The sequence below is a fragment of the Lynx canadensis genome, chromosome D3 (assembly GCF_007474595.2).
Source record: "Lynx canadensis isolate LIC74 chromosome D3, mLynCan4.pri.v2, whole genome shotgun sequence".
Classification (NCBI taxonomy): domain Eukaryota; kingdom Metazoa; phylum Chordata; class Mammalia; order Carnivora; family Felidae; genus Lynx; species Lynx canadensis.
Window position 1 is genome coordinate 84591049 of NC_044314.2, and position 14951 is coordinate 84605999.

A 14951-nucleotide genomic window follows, 5' to 3' on the forward strand; every position below is an offset into this window, starting at 1 on the left:
TGAGACAGAGAGAGACAGAGCATGAATGGGGGAGGGGCAGAGAGAGAGGGAGACACAGAATCCGAAGCAGGCTCCAGGCTCTGAGCCATCAGCCCAGAGCCCGACGCGGGACTCGAACTCACCGACCGTGAGATCGTGACCTGAGTTGAAGTCGGACGCTTAACCGACTGAGCCACCCAGGTGCCCCTTTAATGTTTATTTTTAAGAGAGACAGTGTGTGAGCAGGGGAGGGGCAGAGAGAGAGGGAGACACAGAATCTGAAGCAGCCTCCAGGCTCTGAGCTGTCAGCACAGAGCCTGATGCAGGGCTCAAACCCACAAACTGGGGGCGCCTGGGTGGCTCAGTCGGTTAAGCGTCCGACTTCAGCTCAGGTCATGATCTCGCGGTCCATGAGTTCGAGCCCCGCGTCAGGCTCTGTGCTGACTGCTCAGAGCCTGGAGCCTGTTTCGGATTCTGTGTCTCCCTCTCTCTGACCCTCCCCCGTTCATGCTCTGTCTCTCTCTGTCTCAAAAATAAATAAACGTTAGAAAAAAACAAACAAACCCACAAACTGCAAGATCATGACCTGAGCCGAAGTCGCACCCTTAACCAACTGAGCCACCCAGGCCCCCCTATTTTGGATACTTTTTACTGGATAGGGTTTTTGCAAATACCTTCTACTCAGTAGGTTCTGTTTTAGTTTTGTTGATTGTTTCCTTTGATTCTGTTTCCGCTATTTTGATGTGGTCCCAATAGTTTATTTTGCTTTTGTCATTGTCAGAGAAATTATTGCCTGTGCTCTCTTCTAGGATTTTTAGGGTTTCAGGTCCCACATTTAGATCCCTAATCCATTTTGAGTTATTTTTGTTTAGGGTCCAGTTTCATTCCCCATCTTGTTTCTTTGTACTGTTCTTTAATATTATTTATGTATTATGTGGTTTAGTATATGCTTATAGTATAAAAAGTCATATAGAACAGAGGAATGTAAAAAAAAAAAAAAAAGTAATCTGCCTCTGGTTTCCAATTCCACTACCCTGGGGAGGTCTGTGGACTAGTGTACAATTTGGAAAATTTTTATCTTAGTGATATTCAAGTCTATCTTAGAGCTAACCCTCTACTTCCCCCTACTTAATTTCTGCTTTGTGTTTTTGAAGGCATAGATCAGCTGTCACTTGTAAAGCCACAGCCTTTTATTCCTCAGAACTTAAATTTTAGTACTTTTTACATCAGATTCTAAAAGATTTGCTTCATGTCTGTAACTACTCTCCTACACGTGGGAGCTCCTTCAGGAAAAGGCAGGGATTGTGTCTTAGGCCCTAGCCTCTCCAAAGTCAGTGACTAAGACACTGTAGGCACTCAGTAAATGTTAAGAATGAATAAATGGCCTCTCACTTTCCAGGATGGCATCCACTGTAATTGATACACTGCGTAAAATGGTCCACATACAACAGATGGTATATGGTGAGAATAATTTTTTCAAAGTTCTCGAAAAAAATGTCACAGTATTCTTAATTGATGAAAACAGAACAATAGCATTGGAATAAATTTTAAAAAATTGATCTAGAACTTCATTGAGAAAAAGCAGATTTAGTTGAGAGATGAAATGGGCAGCCTAGGGGTTTGGCGAAGACTTGTGGAAGCACATTTGACTATTACTGATGTTAAGTCTGGTAATGATTTTTAAATTTCATCTAGTTTTATGTCATCATGTGGTTTTAATAAATTTATATTTATTCGTAATGTGTCACTAGCATTTCACTTGTTTCGCTATTATTCTGATCCTTTAAAAAGGCCTCAGACAACTTGGAGTGATTTTTCAGAATCATAATTGGGAGGTAAAAGAGGAAGAACTGAGGAGCAGAGCTTATATCGTATTTCCTGGGTGTGGGACTGAGGGATACTCAGGAGAGAGGTGGTGCTTTGGTTGAAACACTTCTTTCTTTTTTTTTTTTTAATTTATTTTTTAAAGTTTATTTTTATTTTTGAGAGAGACAAAAAGAGCATGAGTAGGGGAGGGACAGAGAGAGAAGGAGAGAGAGAATCCCAAGCAGGCTCTGTGCCATCAGCACAGAGATGTGGGACTTGAACTCAGGAAACCTCAGGAAACCATGAGATCATCACCTGATCCGAAACCAGGAGTCGGAGGCTTAACTGACTGAGCCACCCAGGCGTCCCAAAACACTTCTTTATTATTACCACCAGGTGGCACCACTGGCCCAGGGTGACTAGGTTTCTGCCCAGAATGAGAAGGGAAGGTTTTGAGAGCCCATCGCTGTGGGGGTAACATAGAGGGGTTTGCAGGTGTGTGTGTGTCAGAGGGAGGTACATGTATACCCTTTTCCCCTCTAGTCTAGAGCTTTTGGTAAACTGAATGTGTATAAGGCAGGGAATGAAGTACATGAAGAATTTAAACTTTTATTATCTTATCTGATAATTTTTATTGTTTTTCTTTTTTTCTTTCTATGCCTGTAGTTCCTTCAGAAACAGGTAACATTTTTCTGACAGCCTCTTTGTATTCTTGCATCTTGCTTTTATAATGCTTATGTTTCTTACCATAGAGGGTAATGGAAAATTAATATACTCTCACATGACATTGGAAAAATCTGCATGCAAATTGCCACAGTTGCGATTAGATTATAGACAATTAATTTTCCAAACTTTGCAGAAATCCTGGCTACAACATTTTACTATTTAATACCAACATTGTTTTTTCAAAAATCCAAACATGGGCGCCTGAGTGGCTCACAGTCAGTCAGGTGTCTGACTCTTGATTTTGGGTCAGGTTATGATCTCACAGTCGTGAGATTGAGCCCCGCCATCAAGCTCTGCTCTGTGTGTGAAGCCTGCTTGAGATTCTGTCTCTCCCTTTCCCTCTGCCCCTTTCCTGCTTGCAGCTGTGCACGCATGCACGCACTGTCTCAAAAAATCCAAACATTGAATTTTCAGAATTTACAGTATTAGATATTGTTCACAGTGTAGAATGAAATATCCAGGCCTTGCCTCCTTGTAGCTGATAATAATAGAGTGTTGGCCTGAAATATGGTGTTTATGACCAGGGTTTTCCCCAGTATCCTAACACTATAGCTTCATTTTTGTGCTCTCTACTTCTGTTCATCTTTTTTACATCTTTCTCTAAACTCTTTACTCGTCTTTAAAAAGGGACTTTCTGTGGTGCCTGGGTGGGTTTTTTTTTTTTTAATGTTTATTTTTGAGGGGGAGAGAGAGAGAGACCGAATGTGAACAGGGAAGGGGCAGAAGGAGAGGGAGACAGGATCTGAAGTAGGCTCTAGGCTTTGAGCTGTCTGCACAGAGCCTGACACAGGGCTCGAACCCATGAACTATGAGATCTTGACCTGAGCCGAAGTTGGATGCTTTACCGACTCTTGAGTTTGGCTCATGTCATGGTCTCCTGATTGGTGAGTTGGAGCCCATGTTGGGATCTGCCCTGACTGGGGAGCCTGCTTGGGATTCTCCCTCCCTCTCCCTCTCTCTAGATCTGCCCTGCCCCTGCCCTGCTCACAGGTTCACTCTGTCTCAGATAAACAAACCTTAAATAAAAAAGGACTTTCTTTTGAGGAGGATTTAAAAGCAAGAAATACAGTATTAAGAGAAACACAACTTTTGTGTTTCCTTTTCCCCCTTTCTGCCTTGAAAGAAAACTGTCATGCTAAGTAACAACATGCGAGTAGTTTACTCCTTTTACATGATCGGTATTGTAAACAGAAGATTTAAGATAACAATACAGTATTGAAAAAAATCGGTTACTTATTAACGGACTCTTAATACAGCCTAAAATTGTGATCAGCAGATTAAAACTTGGTTCAGTGAAGTGTTAGATGCTTGCTTTTCCACATTGGGTCCCTTTTGGTTTTGTGTAGGATAATACTGATAAGAACACATTTATCAATTTGAGGACAGCTTGACTCAGTCCTTGTCTTTCCTGAACACTTTGACAGACACACACGTGCACTTCCGTGAGAATAAGTCCATTTATGTGGTTCTGTAAAAATATCTCTTGCTGCTTTGAGCTTTAATTTCTTGAATAAAAAGAGTATCATCCTCAATTCTGGATTGCCATGTAAGTAAATGCTTTATGCACTGAAGCAGATGCCTTTCAAAAAACTAGTGTAATTAAAACATGAATAGGATCAGCAGTATAAGTTAATAATCGTAATAATCGTATTGCTTACTGCAAAACAGGACATGACTGGCTTGAATTTTCCTGTATTATAGTTCTCTGTTCTGTTTTTGCGAGAAAATAGGGAATTTCAGTAAGTTCAGGAAGTTATGACGTTCTCTTGAAGTTTTACTGGCAAAATTAATTGTTACCAAGAATTCGTGCAACCATAAGGTGATACAGAATATGGCTTGTATCAGGTGAATGTCACGTAAGGCCAAGTTTTTGGGACCATTAGTGTCTTCCATCTGAAGGTGTCATTATGAGGACAGCAGCATTCTGTTAGACCCTCTTAGAGAGCTTTTCCAAGGTGTGCTCATCTTCCGGTGGATGGTCTGTCCCACTCCTAGCTAAGGCGTGCTGTTGTTGGGATCCCCCCTGTTATGCTCTTAGCTCTTGTAATTGCTAGTAATAGGAGCTACGCTGCTGGAAGAGCTGGCAGCTAAGCCCACAGGTGCAGTTACGCTTTTATTTCCTGGTGTGCACGCACACACACCCATCCATCCCTAGTTTGGGATGAGAGGAGGTAAGAGCTAGTAGTGACACTGGGCTTGTAGTGCCATGCCTAAATTGGCTGGCTCGAATTTCTTTGGAATCACCTTGCCCACTGGGGAGCCAATGACCGTTATAGAAATCGTACCAAATAAAAAAAAAATCCCTCTGGAATTTTCTCTTTTAAGAGACACCGCTGTTGATACTTCCTTTTCCAACTCCTTGGTGGCAGCTTATAGTAAGGGTGAAGGCGTAGTGACTGGGAGCTAGTATCTTCTAGCAGAAAAGTGTGATTCCCTAGCCCTGTGCTAGGTGATAACCCTGTGGGCCCAGCCATTTAAGCACAAGCCTGTATCTTCCAAGCATTTCCCCATACTATTGTTGCCCAAGTAGACTTTTACTTACCTGGTCCTAACACCTATCTAGAGAAAAATTTTCTTCACTGGACAGCAGCTACTAGATATCTCCTGTCAGCTGAGCATAGTAATGCTCTCACAAGCTAGTGCTCCTCATTAACATTAGTCAGAGGAGGAGAGAGCACAAAGAGTGAGAAAGTGTTGGTGGGAAGTCCAGGTACATAGGCCTGCCACCTGAACCTTCTGGGGATAGGTGACACTGTGGGGCCTGAATTCTGTAACAGAGTTACAGGGAAAAATGGATTCTGTGAAGGGTTTGGTCACTTCTGTGAAGGGTTTGGCTTCAGTTACTAATGACGAGAGTATGTTAGGATATTGCCCTCTGCATGTAGACTTGGATTCAGAAGTTAAAATATCTTCATATGTTTGGCTGCAGCTCTGAGATTGTATCTAATTAATGGATCCATTAAACAAAAATCCTACTTCAGGTTGGATTGATAGAGATCTTCTGGATCACTTCTGAAACACAAAGTACAGTAATTATTTTTAATATAATGACTTGTGTGAATACCTTAAAACATACTTCATATGGCTTAAAATTATTTGGGAACATACCTTCACTGAAAGTTTTTTGAAGATGGTGGTATTAGAAGCATTACATCTCTGAAAGCATACCATTAATGCTATTCTTTCTATTTCATAATTACTTTTCACATACCTCTTTGTTGATAATTTATGTATGTATTAGTGTAGCCTGTTGTCTGGCTGTATGATCTTTCAGCTGAGTCCATCTTTTGCAGACGCTTTTACTGACTCTGCTATCAGTGCTAAAGTGAATGGTGAACACAAAGAGAAGGACCTGGAGCCCTGGGATGCAGGTGAACTCACTACCAGTGAGGAACTGGAGGCTTTGGAAAACGACGTAGTAAGTAAAATCTTTTTGCTTAGTATCAGGCTGTGGTCATGTCATGCGATATGGTGTGACCTCCTATCATTTAGTTTTAATTGAAGTATATTGTCATCATTGTAGCGAAGGTATTTAAAGCAGCAGTTTTTTTGTCTAAACAGGGACTTCTCCCCACACTTAGGAATTATTTCTATGTTTTTAAAGTAAATCATAACAAGCAACTTACAAATTTAAATTGGGAAGCATGGGAAACTGGAAATACTGGCATGTTTTGCTTTGAAAGCTTTACAGAAGAAGGCAGCCTAAGAAAGCAGTGTCTTAATTGTTGACTTTACCTAGAGGTGAGGTCGAAGTATGACTCTTAGGCTTCTTGTCTGAGGAAGAGGTACTCACTATTGAGATACGTAGTGAGTTTACATAGTTATCTATAGACATTGGGATTAGAAGACTTTAACTTTTTTTTTTGAGAGTTTAAGTTTTTTTTTTTAATTTTTTTTTTAAAGTTTATTCATTTTTGAGAGAGAGAGAGGGAGAGAGACAGAGCATGAGCAGGGGAGGGGTAGAGAGAGAGGGAGACACAGAATCCGAAGTAGGCTCCAGGCTCCAAGCTGTCAGCACAGAGCCTGACGCGGGGCTCGAACTCAAAAACCGTGAGATCATGACCTGAGCTGAAGTCGGACACTCAACCGACTGCGCCACCCAGGTGCCCCATAGTTGTTTTTTTTTAAGTTTTAAGCGCAGAGCCTGACACAGGGCTCAAGCTCATGAACCATGGGATCATGATCTGAGCTGAAATCAAGAGTTGGACACTCAACCACCTGAGCCACCTAGGCGCCCCAGAAGACTTTTACTATTTACTGGATATCCTTCTGCACAGTTTAGATTTTTTATCTGGAACATATACTACTTACGCAGTTTTAAAGCCTCTATATGTAACTGATCTCCAGCCCACATATGTTAGCCTCACGCAGTTGCTTGATTGGTGGTATTACAGAATAGTCATGCCTGGAGTAGCACAGAAGGACCCAAGATTGATGGGTGCCTTCAGAGGCAAGCTTTAGTATTAAAGTTGCCATCAGGGGGCGCCTGGGTGGCGCAGTCGGTTAAGCGTCCGACTTCAGCCAGGTCACGATCTCACGGTCTGTGAGTTCGAGCCCCGCGTCAGGCTCTGGGCTGATGGCTCGGAGCCTGGAGCCTGTTTCCGATTCTGTGTCTCCCTCTCTCTCTGCCCCTCCCCCGTTCATGCTCTGTCTCTGTCTGTCCCAAAAAAAAAAAAAAAAAAAAAAAAAAAAAAAAATTAAAAAAAAATTTAAAGTCGCCATCAGAAATACTGGGATGATGCTGTGTCCTCTTTCTGAGATGGATAAGGATTATGCACTCTATTTTGTCCCTTTACACCATTCAGACTTTAAACGTTGAAGGGGTTGCAACATTAGTGAAATGACTATCTAGGCATTAATATTCACTAGTGAAGATTCTTGCAGCCTCTGCCCCCAGTTGGTTGATTCTTACAGATTAAAGAATGCAGGCTAGCTTTTGAGAGTGGTAGTTTCCTCATAGAAGTGTAGAGTTATCTACACTGAGGTTACAGGTTAGCATGAGCCCTTTGCTCAGGATCCATAGAAGCTGTTAATGTTGAGACCAGTTCTAAAACCCAGCTCTTGTGACTTTGCACAGTGATTGTGTGTTTACTCTCTCATGCTGCTGTCTCTTCGAGCATACCCAGGGAAAAGGGGAGGATGGCCAGGATCTGGTACCATGCTCACACCTTGAAATAGGGATGCAGCAGTGAAAGCTTTGGCTTATTCCCTTCTTCCCCCGAAACTCTGGAAGTATTTTTGGCTATCAGAAAGCATCCTTTATCCCTCATAGATCTCATGATCAGTCAACTCAAGAAGGTCTCAGGTATTTGCCCTATAGAAAGATGGCTGTTAAGGAGTAGGGAAAGAATTGTGACCTGAATGCTTACGTTTTATGAAGTAACTTGAAATGTTCTAAACTTTTACAAATATTGTCTGAAATAATTGTTTTATATAGTCATTTGCCACTTTGTAAGGGGTGATATATAGAAGAAAAATTTTTTCTTAAAACGTTTTTAAAGAAAGTTTTTGCCTGTTTTTTAATTAGCTAGATTTTGCTGTTATATATGATAGATAGTGTTAATGTAGGATATTAATTGTACTTAAAGAAGAGAAATACTTTGTCATTTTGAAAAATGAAATTTATTTTCTTCTAGTCTAATGGATGGGATCCCAATGATATGTTTCGATATAATGAAGAAAATTATGGTGTAGTGTCTACATATGATAGCAGTTTATCTTCATATACGTAAGTTTAGAAAATTGACTTTTTTGAGCGAATTTGTCTTTGATTTTCATCAGCTTATGTTAGTATGTTGAATAAATAAATATTTCTGTTGGATTTTAGTTTAAACAGTTATGTGAAAGGATTAATCCTGTCACTACCTAGGCTGATAAATTCTCATTAAAACAGAATACATTTAGTTTACACATAACCTAATTTTATGCTCTAGATAATTTTTTTTTTTTAAAGCTGTAAAAACTCTGAATTTGCAAGTATAGATGTTATGGGGCAGTAGTCAATTTAACCAGTTTTGGAAATGTTACATTCCTCTAGGGAAAAGTGAAACCGAAAAAAAAGCTAATTTTGATTTATACATAAGTAGATCGGTGTAATTCTTTTATAGTTTTACCCGTATTTCAAGCTCTCAACTTTCTTAATAGTGTTTTGGGACAGTTCTATAAACTGTGACTTTAAAATACTCACTTTGCTTTTTCTTTTCCTCACGTTTCAGGGTACCCTTAGAAAGGGATAACTCAGAAGAATTTTTAAAACGAGAAGCAAGGGCAAACCAGTTAGCAGAAGAAATTGAATCAAGTGCCCAGTACAAAGCCCGAGTGGCCCTGGAAAATGATGATAGGAGTGAAGAAGAAAAATACACAGCAGTTCAGAGAAATTCGAGTGAACGTGAGGGCCACGGCATAAACACTAGGTATTTAAAGGAAATCATGATGCAGTATTTTGGATACACAACTCAAGGTCTGTGTGAGAAGGTGTATTATTATTATTATATTTCATCTTCCTTTAATATAGCTTAGGTAGAGAATGCAAGTGGAATTGGTTTAAGGTTCTGTTAGAGAAAAGATTATAGTAATTTTGGAAAATATTTTTTGAGCATCAAGCTTTACGAAGCCAAGTGTTGGAAATACAGTGATGAGCAAACCAAGGTTTGGAAGAGCTGCTTAAAACACAGTGATCAGATAGGGGTGGGGGTGCACAGAGCATAGTAACAGATCGCTAGGATTTGCTAGATTAGAGGTGTGTTCAAAGTATTAAGAATATTCAGAGTGAGGATGGCCTACCATGTAACTGTGGAGTCCGAGAACGCGTCACAGAGGAGGTGATGTTTTGTGATAAGATAGTACATGTGTCTACTGCCCAGAGAGAAGTATGAGAGGGGCATTCCTTGCATGGTGAAAAGACACGTGAAAGAACCTAGCCAGCTGGGGACGAGGCTGGTTATTTTGTACGTCTGGAATACAGGGTGCTGTTGGGGGTGCAGTGTTGGCATCTGGTGATAGGAACTGAGGTAGTGAAGGACTTTGTGTCATGTTAAAGAGCACCCTGTAGGCAGGGGATGGTGTGAATGAACTCTGGGACATTTGAGAGTTGGCTGAAACAGGGAGACAAGTTAGTGTATTGAAATTGTTCAAGTGTGAGAACTTGGTAACCACCTAGGCCAGGGCTGGCGATAGAAAGGTTAGAAAAACCAGTTGACCCTAAGGTTTATTTGATAACTAAGTTGGTTGATGTTTGTACTGGTAGAACATAGAGCAAGTGTGAGGGGAGATAGAGTGAGCTTATTTGGTCAATTTATTGCAGTTGAGGGGCTCGCAAGCCTTAGATTTAATTCGTAAACACGTGTTGAGAACCATCTGCTACATACCTGATAGAATAAGATATAAATTCTTGAAGACACAACTTAGAGTCTGAAGATTGGAATTAAAGTGTTGTTCAGTGGGAGATTTTGAGACTGTGGGACTGGCAGTGTGGATTTTAGGATTCGTCAGTATTGCTGGTCTTGAATGAAAATCCGATGACTAGCCACAGACCAAGAGGAAACAAAATAGAGAAAGCAAGGACACAGAAAGTTTCAAGAAGACAGACCACATTTGATATCAGAATCCGCCGTCTAGAGGCCAAGTAGGATAAGAATGAATACACTTGTTAAACTTTTTTGCTTAGGAGGAGAATCTGAGAGAAAAGGAAAGGCTAGAGGCTAGACCTGAGGGTAACATGGAAGAATAGGGGTGTTTGGGAGTGAGACAGTTTGGTTTAGTGTTTAACCTTTTTATAACAAGCATTCACTTCTGCCTAAATTACTTTTCAATTTGTTTCATTGGCCTGATATCTATTAGGATAAAATGATTTAGAGGATCTCTCATTTTCAGGGAAAATAAATATATTCCTCCTGGACAAAGAAACAGAGAAGTCATATCCTGGGGAAGTGGGAGACAGAATTCACCGCGTATGGGCCAGCCTGGATCGGGCTCCATGCCGTCAAGATCCACCTCTCACACTTCAGATTTCAACCCGAATTCTGGTTCAGACCAAAGAGTAGTTAATGGAGGCAAGTATTTTGACCAAATTTGTCAATGTCAATGATCAGATACATAGTTTTCTAAGTATTTAAGTTTAGCATAATTGGTAAGAGCATGCACACCTTCATCGATTTCTGTGGAGTAGTTTTTACTTCAAAACTATTTAAATTTTGCTTTTGTGGATATCAAATTAGTAAAATTTGTATAAGTCTTTGGCATATACCGTATTTAGTATGATGAGATTCTCACATGTTATGATAAAGTGCTAAATTTAGCCAAAGATACTCAGTTGGCCAAAAAACACTCCACGTATAAAGAAATTGGAAACTTTGGGTAGGTTCTCAATTTTTTAAAACCCTGGATGATAAAATGATTTAGACACAGTTTATATGGAAAATCCTAGTCTGTGTGAAACACTCAGTGGTTAATACAGGCTCATTTTCGTAAACTGTTTATACATTTATATTCTGCTTACTTCAAGAAAGGATTTGAGGTAACTTGCTGTACAGGACATGACCAAGAGTCATGTGAAGAAGGTGAAGAAAGAAATGTGCTTAAATAAACGATAAGAACAACTCTTAGTTTAAGGATGGATATTATAGTTTAGCAGAAGTAAAGTGAAGGAGACTTGCATCTTTAGCAAGAAGATATTTTTCCGCTCTACCTCTAAATCCTAGGTTGTGGATCTTCCGTGTGAGTCTGGGATACTGGACAGCAGTGTTTTAGGCCACAGGGAAATACAATAGCAATACTACTTTACTCACTCGGGGAACAAAGTAGACGTTCAGTTTAAGGTATTCAAGTGTGGAAAGCTAAAACGGAAAGTAGAGAACACTGAGTTTCCAATTTCAGTTGTTTCTGTTGAGTCTTTCTCCAGAATTCCTCTCCAAATAAACACTCTTGAGTATTTTCTGTACTTAGTATTGGGGGTGAAATTTCTTTGCTCACTGAGTAAAGAATTTTAGTTGTTTATGAACAGAATTTCCAAGTAAAAAACCTGAAGGGGGCTAGGAAATGTATGATACTCAAGTGTGTGGAACCCTATGGAGAGGAGACCTGGACTGTTTCCTAAGATTAAGGTAAGTGCTGTGTGCTATGTAATGTTACACATTAGCTGTATCTTTACCTGTGCCTGTCCCTCAGTGTCACTTTATTTGGTGATGACTGCTCTGTAGTTGCATTGTTTATTAAGCAGTCTCTTAAATAAGTGTTTACTGCATAAATTATTTAGCAGGTCCCCCTTCTTTTTTCTAATTTGTTAAGATTGGAATGTTTTCTTGAAAAGGCAATGAATATTAACCTTTGTCACTCCTGTGACTCAAAAAATAGTAGTAATGGTTTATTTCTACTTAAAATGGACTTGCTTGATGAGATTTCAAACTGAGTCTTCAAGTATAAACTAGATGAAAATCACAGATGGTTATAAAAAAACCAGCATTTTTAATGGGATATAATAGCTGCTGCTTATTTTCATGTTTCAAAAGCTAAAACTAATATAGTAAATAATCTTATTTTCCTGAGTTTTGTGATTTATTGTGTGAAATTATCTAGTTTATGTTATATTCCTTTTAATGATTGATTACTGAGAAACAGTTATAGAACCAGGATTAATAGGCAGAAAGTCTTAACTGTCTTCTTCAATAGTATGTGTAGATCCTAATTAACCCTTTGGGAACGTGTGTTCATTTAAAGAGACTTAATTTTAAGGAGGTTAAAGTAAAATGTGAATTTATGTCAGTTAAGTTATGCTAAAACTTATCACAAATCAAATGACTGTCCTCAAAGGGTTAAAATGTACAAGAAATCATTTTTGTCATTTTACTTTTTTTTCTGTTTACTTTTTTCCCTCATTTTTTTCTTTAGTTTTTATACTTTCCTTCATATCATTTGTTCTGTCAGGTGTTCCCTGGCCATCGCCTTGCCCATCTCCTTCCTCTCGCCCACCTTCTCGCTACCAGTCAGGTCCCAACTCTCTTCCACCTCGGGCAGCCACCCCTACACGGCCGCCCTCCAGGCCCCCCTCGCGGCCATCCAGACCCCCGTCTCACCCCTCTGCTCATGGTTCTCCAGCTCCTGTCTCTACTATGCCTAAACGCATGTCTTCAGAAGGTACAATACCACAATTTGTTCATGTTTTTGTTTGTCTTTGTTTAACTCCTATGTGAGTTTATAATTACAAAATAGTTTCCTCTTCATTATTTAATAACCTATAATTTCCGTGTTTTAACTTTAGTTTATTAAAACTATTTCTATTAACCTTTTGTTCATGAGAAATGTGGTAAATACGTTGTGAAGCAATGAACTGTCCTGGATTGTAAGAATGAGGCTTTAATCTCTGCCTGGTAATGATGCTCTTTTACAGCCCCAGAAGGTCTACTCCAGGTTTCTGTCCCTCTCAATATGCAATGTAAACAGTGGCTAATGATAAACAGTGAACTTTCTTTACCCAGTCTTGGCCTTACTGTAGAAGCTATCATAAAAAATAAAATAATGATAAAAAAGAACCTATTATTTTACAGTTACTTGGCCAAGGTACTAGTGAACCTACCTGTTGGCCATAGGCAGGAATGGTGGTTTAGAGGTCCTTTTTGAGAGGGACAGTCCATGTAGTTGCCTTCGTGTGTTTACTCTTAGATTATAATATGGAGATTGGTCTTATGTTTGGGGGATTTAAGAAAATTAGCGTCATAATATTTTCTAGTGAAAGTCTAATCTGGAAGAAGTCCTTGATCTAAGATAAAGTTGTTAATAAAAACCATGTGCCCTTGTCAAAAACAAAAAAAAAAACAAACCTGTAGTTTTCATGCAATATTTGATGCTATACCCTCTGTTGCTGTGTAGCAAATACATGGAGGTATCGTAGGAAGGTCACATTTTAATATAAATGCAGTGCATATGTTAAAGACCTGTTTTCTGAATAACTCCTTTTGATGTTTATTTCAGAGTATTTGTGTTAGAATTTTGATCTGCTTTGTTCATTAAAATCGCAGTTGATACAGTTACTGTTGAGACTAATAACAGTTTTCTGGCAGTGCTTCCCTGGAGGAAACTATGTTGGCTGCTTTTTAATAAACTGTTGCCATCTAGGCAAGACGGAGGTCATGGGATCTTGACTAAAGTAGCTAACCTTGAACAGCATGTTGCACTGATTTTCAAGGTGACTTCCTTGCACAAAAGTGCCTGTAATGGTGGCCACTGAACAAGAAGTTAAATTCTATTGAAGTATTTGTTGGGATGTATTGTTTGAGTAAAAACAGGACTCACTAGTGAGTACGTACATCTTCACCACAGTAAATTGTCAGGACTGCTTATGGACTAACTATTCGGGTAGAAGTACACCCTCTGCATATTGAGAGGCTGCTACATTATCCAATTTTTCTTTCTAACTAGTTTCAATTAGACTGTTTTCCAGTCATGTAGTTAGATGACACTGAAGCATTTTTAAAGTGTGAACTTCACAAGTAAAACCACTAAATATTAAATACAATGTTTTGTGTATTTAGTATAGGAGAGTACATTTTGTTTCTGTATTTTATGTATTATCAAAAAGAATGAATTTTTTTGCAAGTTAAGAGTTTGATTTCATTGCACTATACCAATTAGCCTTCTTGTTCTTTTTCTCTAAATGGGTGTAAAATATATATATATAGATACACAGTTACCCAATTCGTAATTCAATTTTTTTTATGTAAATCACTTCTCCAGTTGAAAACTATGATATATAACATTAACATTTCTTTTTAACATTGTGTCCATGGGTAAATTCCTACTGAGAACACAAATTTGTTTGACATTCTAAAGAGTTCAACAGCAAGGTGAGGGTGAAGATTGGCTTTGACATTAACAGTGAGTTTTACTGAGTGTTAGCACTGTCTGGCTTCTCTACTGAGAGCAAGTCTGTCTACTGTTTTCACCTGATTGTTTTGTTCGACTGCAGAGTAGACTTTTTAGAAATAGAAATCACAAATGGGTTGACAGAATTAACGACCTAGAATTTTGACAATTTATATAGTGCAGATTTCTTCTCCAAATGTCAATTATTCTAGTGTTTCAGGTCTTTTCAGTAGAATTTTCAGCTCATAGCCTGGTTAAGTATGAGAAACTGCTTACAGGTGAAGACTGCTTTAAGGCATGGCTTGTAAAATTTATTACCATGGCAGAAGAGGTAGATAAACTAAGATTTTATAGAAATTTAAGAAAGGTGTGTAGATATGTTTCCATAGTATAAAAGCATATAGGGATCAGTAGTCTTTTATTTAAAAAATTTTTTTCTAATTTTAGAAGTAATACAGAAAATTTGAGGGGAAAAGCTAAAAAGTGTGTGGTAAAATAAAACTTAGGTAACCATAACTTCTGTTAACATTTTATTGTTTTTATTTTTATATGCCTACAAGTAATGGATATAGATTAAACAAATT

At 38.9% G+C, this 14951-nt stretch overlaps 1 protein-coding gene across 1 annotated transcript in view; it reads left to right on the forward strand.

Annotated features, from left to right (window-relative positions):
- ATXN2 (ataxin 2) overlaps positions 1-14951 on the forward strand; it is a 118988-nt gene that overhangs the window by 61011 nt on the left and 43026 nt on the right. The window contains 5 exon segments of the mRNA XM_030336252.1: positions 5805-5929; positions 8148-8239; positions 8727-8924; positions 10384-10562; positions 12433-12642. Of these exon segments, the coding sequence (XP_030192112.1) occupies positions 5805-5929; positions 8148-8239; positions 8727-8924; positions 10384-10562; positions 12433-12642 (804 nt within the window).